Below are 7968 nucleotides of genomic sequence, written 5' to 3'. Positions count from 1 at the left end.
CAGGTTTAAACTTGATTTATTGAAAATCTCAATTTTGCATAATTGTTCAACATCTGCAATTCTTAAAACATTTAATTCTGAGCAAAAAGTCCATTAAGGAAAAAAAAAGTAGATTTATATTCTCCATTGTAAATTTTATATAATCAAAAGCAATCTACTCTTCAGAAATGTTTTTTAACTGCAAGTTAAATGCCAAATCCTTCACCCAGGATAACCATATTCTAGCTGCCAAAGTCAATGCACAGTTAGCTTTCTGGTTATTCCCTCTTTCATTTTCTACAGCTGACTTTGAAAGAGGAGAAAATACCATCAGAGCTCTGAGTTGCAAATCCGTATGTTCTTCCAGATGAACTGCTGACAATTGTTGCATTATTTTCCTTCTACCAGGGACTGCTGTTTGTGATGGGAGAAACTGAACTGCAGCAGTCCTGTGTCTGATCAGAGCAGTCTGCACTCATTAGCAGGTTAAACCAACACAACAAACTGTTCCTCCACTGTCAGAGAGGCACAGCAGAGCAGCTGGGGGACCCAATCTCCTAAGGTGCCCCTGGAAAACTTGGCAGAGCTTATCTGTTGGTGTTCTAAGATGAAATCTATAACCTAATAGCTTTGATAGAAGAGGTAGATGTCTTAGTTGCAGCTTCCCAGAGCTGGTTCAGCATTTTGCAGATGGTTTGTAGCATCACACTCATGGTGATGCAAGGAAGGATAACTGCTACTGGGAGAGGGACAGGGAACTGGCAGGAAAACATTATTTGCCACTCTAGCTGAAAGAATTATTTTTTTCCTAGCTTTTGTCCTGATCACAGAACTTACTTTCTAATTCTAGTTTAGAATACAAAGCATCATGTGGAAATAAGATATGCAAATCCCTAAAGGAGTACAGTCTTATTTTGGACAGAGCTTTGCAGAAAGATGAAGTAGCTTTTGTAGCCCTCTGTAAGTATTCTGTAATAATAATACTTTTGCTTATAAAAACTATTTAGAAATATTATTGCTAGGTTCTGTTGTCTGCAGTTGAAAGTGAAGCGCTGTTTCTATGTTCTGTAGCCCTTGCTAGCATCTGCTTCATTTGAACAAAATGTTTCTTCATGACCCTCTTTTATCTCCGTAAAATAATGCTCAATCACAGACCCCAAGTTGCAATTCTGCCATTCATACGCAGATGACTCCACAACAGGCACAACTCCACTGCATCCAGTTTTTTTAAAACACCTTTTAAAAAAGTGTTTTTAAGAAAGTTTTAAAAAACTCTACTGATGAAACATAGTTAACACATTTATACAAGATTTCAATCAACGACTTGGCACATTGTAGAAATGGCTCACTTGGATCTATTAAAAAAAAATTCTCATGCACCAGGGGTTTTGGCAAAAATTTGTACTCTCACTACACTGTGAAAAGCCACTTCATCCAGAAATTATAAATTTCTCATTTGATATTAGCTTTGCCCTAGTTAAAAGATCCTACATATTCAGTTGATCATAAAACTTGAAGCCTGGCCTTACTGCTCCTGTAATTCATGCTTTATTCCTATGAAGAGCTAAATATAGTGAACAGAGTGTGCTTATCCAGCTAAAAGACTTGTGAGAGTGAGCAAAAAGGGGAAGTTTAGGTGAACAGCTTTGGTTTTATGTGCCTATGTAAGTCACCCTATTAATTGTTACATTAGTCACAGCTGTAATAGATGAGAACAAATAAAAATAAATTGGTCAACAAGAGGGAATTTGAGACTATAAAAATCAATGTTTATGTAATGTTTTGGCATACCATGCCACCTCTTCCTTTATTAAAAGGAAAAAATCACAAGAAATTACTTTTTTAAAATTACCTATTACACAAGTTTACAGCAATGAAGAATTTGCAAACCATACTTTAAGCTGTGTGTGTATTTGTTTGCATACTGTGTACTCACTTGTCTCATGTAACAGCCAAAAAGGAAAACAGGGTTGTGCAACTACAGGACAGAAAGGTTTATGAACAGGAATTGTACCTATTTTCTCCAAATCTTTTCAACACTGACTCAATTTCACATTGATGGTGCTTTTTTAAAGTGCTGATATTAGTCATTTGTATAAAGAGAGTTCTCATGTTCTTACAATGTTTTTCCTTGATGCCACAGAACAAAAGCTGAGAATTTTTAAAGACGTTATTTTGAAGATAAATGACAGTAATTACAAACTATCCCTGTGGGCCCCAATCTTGTAAACACTCAGGCACATATGTAAATTCACTCAGTAAGTAACAGCAACTAAACCAATGTCTAAGTTACTACTTTAAGTTTTATGTGAAAATGAAAAAGACAGTATTAACATTACTTTGCAAATGCATCACATGTGCTATGCCTAAGGTAGTCATTCACAATCATTAACAAATCCTACAATTACAAAAAATAGTTAGTAGCATTTGGAAGGACGGGAGAGCTTGGGGTGAGGCATCATGTTTGTGTTTAAAAAAAACCCCACCACAAAAAACAGCAGAAAACCCCCAAACACAAACAAGACCCACCATCATCACAACCAAAAAGCCCAAGATGAATTGAAAACCTGATTTTTACTGTTTGTTCGAAAGAATGTGAAAGGGGTCTTTTTTTTACTGTAGGTTATTGCTCCCCCTCTCCTCCATACCTGTCAATATTGGTATGATCATACTGAATATTAAGTTCTACTTTTCCTCTTATCTTCAAAGAGACTTTTCAACATGTAAACCTGCACGGCCGACACCACCACCATGACTCCCAAGTTGACCATAGACCAGAAATTCACTCTGTCGAAGTTGCTTTCCTGTATGTTGCGGTCACGAGCCTCGAACGCTCTGAGCAGGGTCTGAATCTGGACACTTTTGCTTAATCTGGCTTTGACACTGTTGATGGATTCCTGGTAAGTAACAAAGGAGTATTTTTAGAAGAAAAAAGAATACCTGAATTAAATTTATAGCTTGCAGCACATACAGAAATATTAATACTACATTTCCACCTGTAATTTAATTTCTTGGCAAGTGTATCACATAAAAAGGCTTAATTAACAAAGCATTAAGGTTTTGTAGTAATTTGTTTTTTCCTTTTTAAGGGCTAGGGAGGTGAGAGAGAAATCAAACCTATTTGGACAAGTAAAAAGCAGTGAATTCTGCAGAACTAGTCTCAAAACAAGTTATGTAGTGGCAGACAAATGCAGGGTTTTTTTCCTGCTGGATAATAAAATTAATGCACTTTTTAATGGAAACTCCCATCAGGACTGTCGCTAAGGAGAAGTACAATAATATTATATTTCCATCTACTTCTGGTGCTTCCACTATAGTGGCAATGAACTGCTGTTTCAGCTTTGATACAGAAGAATTTTGACAGTAATTGTGACTAGGACAAGTGGAGGTCCCACAGAGGCCATACGGAGTGTCCTGGAACTGGGGGAGCACATGACAACAGCAGCTCCAGAGCTGCCCCTTATCCTGCACTCACAAATAAACACCCGGCCCTGTCCTCTGCTGAAGTTTCATCCATCACATAATGGACAGTAACAACATAAAAGCTGATCTCATAAAGTGCTGATTTGTGTTCTTTATATAATTATGGGACCCTGAAGTAACTTCTAGTGAGCAGAGTAATGTGTGCAGTAACAGGAGGCTATAAATTAAAACAAACCCCACAGGGTTAAACCCAACACTAACATTTTCTCCATGGACATCTTCTATGTTCCATAGTTAATAAAAATATTTCAAAATAGCTATTTTGAGGAGCCAAACAATTTTATAATGATAAAGTTCACTGTTACACAATAAGGAACATCAACACTATAAAAAAACTTTAAGACACAATTCCCTGCTTTCTCCAGAAAATGTGTGATTGTTAAAAACTTAAACTATTAAGTGTGTATGTAAATCCTCACAGACCTTCCAAGGAAAGTAATACCTCGACTAAGTAAATAATGGCATCAAATACTAATGTTAATGTTACAAAAATTACCTATTTTGTAAAATTTTTAAGGCTCTCAAAGACAAATTCTTTCTGCATTTCTTTTTCTTTTGGAAGAGATACCAGATACTTTTCTTTTGGAAGAGATACTTGTATGTAAACAAGTATCTGTCAAATATTGTATTGTGATTAGTGTGAGAAGGAATTTCTTCACAACTTCCCCTATTAACTTAGGTTTTTTCTAATTGTCTTGACTGTCAATTTTAGTGACTTAGCCAGGTTTTCAGATTCTGTATTCAGTTATATTATTATTTCAAAGTGTATCACACATCTACAAAAGATTCTAAATGTTTTGTTGTTTAAAAATCTACATTTTGTCTATGGCAATAAATAATACAAACAATGCAACTTTCTACATAGTGTATTCAGTAAGTGTGTGTGGATGTTGATTTGAGTTTTTTTAAGATACCAATTGTAGCTACAATCAGACAAACAATAGCTCACTGCATCCTACCAAGCCCTAAGAACAGCAGAACACCAAACAATCCTTTGCTTCTGGAGTAATCTCAACATGTAATGACCGTAAAGGGAATAAAAGCTTTGCCTCAGCAGTACTCTGAATCTTACATACAACAGGGTCAGCACACAGTTCAAGCAAACATAATCATTCAAAGAATGTCTGTAGAGGTGAATCTGTGGTGTGATGCAAGTGAACTCCTGTTTATTAGTTTGAAAGACATTGTAAAATTTGGGGGCAAAAAACCTAACAGTAATATCTAAGTTATTGAAGATAGAAATATTAATCTGTGCTACTTTATTTTCAAATATTGATAAAAATCTATGCAGTGGTTCCAACTATATTGTTGGGATTAAGCAATACTTTAATGCTATAAATACTCATATCATTGCTGCTAGGGAAAAAAACCATTTCAGCAGCAGGAAGAGAGGAAACTGAATTGGAAACAGAGTGACTTTGAGATCTAGGCAGTTTCTTCTTGCTGATGAAGGGCCTATTCTGAAAATATTTTCATATTTCTGTTTGTAAGCAAGAGATCCAGTGTGCCAGACTTCCTCTACCAGTAAAAGCAATGTATGGAACTGGAGTAGTTTGCAGGATGACACACCAGACCAAGGCACAATGGCTGTGTGACACTGAGTTTTTTTCCAAATGTTCTTACACTGAGAAGTATTAAGATCAATACTAACCAGAATATCTTCCAATTTCATATCTAGGAGATCTGTGCCTGTAACATACTTCTTCCAGTCTTCCTGGTCTTGTCCATCTTCTCCCATATTGTCCAGGATCAGTTCAAAGAAAATCACCTTTTCAGAAATGGTACTGAATGTGTTGTCAAAGCAGAACATGTAATCCCCATCTTCTGTTTCCACCCTGTGAATATAAGCAAAATGTGATTAAATTAACTACACTTTCTGTTTTAGTTCTCAAAAAGTGAGTTTTTGTAAGCAACCTTTCCCCTTTAAGACTGACAATCATGCACTTAGAAATAACCAAATGTTCTTTTTGTATAAAAATAAGAACTCCTAAGGACATGTTACAGATCACACAGTCACTGCGAAACATTCCCACTGTCTCTAAAGGCTTAAAATGATGAAAACAGCATGCTTTCATTTTTCTTTTTTTGGATTTTTTTATCATTGTTAATCATTACAAAAAACCTCTAATGAGTGGAATTCTTATACTCTATAGTAAAATTACAACAATTATTACATAGTTTGATAAAGGGATTTGAAAAATAGGGGACATTAACTTCTGATTTATATGACTGACAAGACCTTTTAATACTAGATGTGGAGACCTTTTTCAAGTCCACAATAATTATTTTTGCTCACTGACCCTTAACAGCTATCATTAAAACAAAAATATTCTTTACATAATGATGCAATCCATGTAAAAAGCATTCAGTGTTTATAAAAAGAAAACTGGTATTCTCAAACTGTGCTATTAGAAAGTCTTTTGTAATACTAAGGAATAAAAAGTACTTAACCTTTATTTTAGTTATATTTGTTATAGAAATCAGGAAAGTACTTCATGTAACACTTCTGAGTTTGAATATTTTAAACTTACGTATGAACTCCATCTGATTTTCTTTCATCAAAAACTAGAGTTTCTCCCTTTGGAGACAGCAGATGAAAATCAACATCTAATCCTGCTCCATCCAAAACCTGTGAAACAAACAAAAAACCAATCTCCAACCAGTGAAATTCCTGCTTGCATTGCTGATGGCAACACTTTTAGGGAGGACAAACGTTTTTAGGTAAGGGAACTGACACAGAATCTGAAAGATTAATCTGTCTGTATGAGTTCACATAAGTTAACTAGAAACAGATTAAAAACTAGTTCAACCCAAAAGCATTTTAGCAATTTCAAAATGTTAAACTTAATATGATCTAATTCCACTAGGCTGGGCTTATATACCAAACCTTTCCCTAAATCCTTTAAAGAATTTTTATTAATGGGCAACCTGTAAAAACAGCAAGAACAGACGGCTAAGTCTGGCCTTTCTGTGGCAGATGGCACTGATTGGTCAGCACCAGTTCAGTGGCAGAGCTTTTACAACAAAGGTCACTTGTATGTATAAACACAGATATCTGTACAAGAACACCATGCACTGTCATCACCATGCACCCTCATCTGTTGGGTGAAATAACAGGACCAGAATTCTTACACCAATCAAAGGTGTCCCACAGACCTTCTCAACTTTTGATGCAGATTTCAGGGCTGAACTCTGCCAGGACATTCTCTTTTCCCAAAGGTAGGAGGAATTGAAGTCATTGAGCTTCCTAAGCTCATCAGAAGCATATACAGTATTACAGAGCTATAACACAACTAAGTACAAAATGAAATTCCAATAACATACAGAGCTCCTATTCTACACATTTAAATAGAATTACTGATGGCAATGGTGATGAGACATTTATGTCCAAGTACTATTATATGCATTTGTTCTCTCTAAAATAATGTCTTTATTTAGAAGATGATTAAAATAAAATCCAACTCAGCGCAAAATAAACATGTTTTGCTTAGATAGGGATCTGAACAAATCTTGAACACCTCAGCCTTTCATTCCTTTTCAGTTCTGTGCATGACAGTATCACAAATTAGAAAACTATCAGGAACCTTAGCTTTGTACTTTCAGCTGGGGAGCAGAGGAGAAAAAATGGAGGGTGGGAAGAGAGACAGATCCGTGCAGAAGCAGGGTGGGAAAATACTCACTGCAGCTTCCCTCACTGTACCTGTTCTACTGGGAAAAAGTCTTTGTTTTATGGAGGGAAAAAGGCCTGAGATCGAAATCTCAAGCAGGACATCAAGAGCTTAATGTCAGTCCAGTTAAATAGGGATGGTTTTGTGAAACGTTTATCGAGATAAAAGGTGTTTAACACCAACACAGCCAGGCAAGTAGAGGCTCTGTGCATCAGCACAAAGTTCCTTAGGGCTTCAGAGCTACAACACAAGACCGCAGCCGTGAACTTTCTGCGTTCCGCCGGTTTAAAGGATGGCGACTTGAAATCTCGTGAAGTATAAAGTAACAACCCCCTACTGGAATAATTACAAAGGTCGCCAAAGTAATTCTCTGCACGCCGGGCAGCGCTCCCTGCGGCGCCGGAGGCAGCGTGGCCGTGCGGGCAGGGCGGGGCTGCGACCGGGGGCAGCACCGCGGGGCAGCGCCGGGATGCGGGACCCCCGTCCCACCCCGCGGGCACCGCCGCCTGACCTGACCCGGCCCGGCCCGTCCCACCCCGCCCGACCTGGTACTCGAGCTCCAGCGAGGCCTCCCTGCGCATGGGCTGGTAGAAGCACTCCTTGCGGCCGGCGGGCAGCGTGAACGTGAAGTCGCTGTCGAGGGAGGGGCTGAACTCGGCGCTGCGGGGCGGCGGCAGCAGCAGCAGCGCAAGGCACCCGAGCGGCACCAGCAACAGCAGCCGCGGCCCCATCGCGGCGCGGCCCGGCCCGTACACGCCGACCCGCCCCCGGCCCGGCCCGGCCCGGCCTGGCCCGGCCCGCACACACCGACCCGCCCCCGGCCCCGGTCCCGCCAATC

General features: G+C 38.6%; 1 protein-coding gene across 1 annotated transcript; it reads right to left on the bottom strand.

Annotated features, from left to right (window-relative positions):
• Positions 1–7944, bottom strand: TMED5 (transmembrane p24 trafficking protein 5). Its single transcript, XM_071565122.1, has 4 exons — positions 7676–7944; positions 5994–6091; positions 5114–5297; positions 1–2876 (listed from the first exon to the last, which is right to left on the bottom strand). The coding sequence occupies exons 1-4, from the start codon at positions 7859–7861 to the stop codon at positions 2658–2660; spliced, it is 687 nt and encodes a 228-aa protein (XP_071421223.1). The 5' UTR covers positions 7862–7944; the 3' UTR covers positions 1–2657.
• Between the last annotated feature and the right edge of the window lie 24 nt (positions 7945–7968).

Source organism: Pithys albifrons, chromosome 10 (assembly GCF_047495875.1).
Source record: "Pithys albifrons albifrons isolate INPA30051 chromosome 10, PitAlb_v1, whole genome shotgun sequence".
NCBI classification, from domain to species: Eukaryota; Metazoa; Chordata; class Aves; order Passeriformes; family Thamnophilidae; genus Pithys; species Pithys albifrons.
The sequence above is the reverse complement of the archived record's forward strand: the minus strand, read 5'-3'. Positions and strand labels throughout refer to the sequence as shown.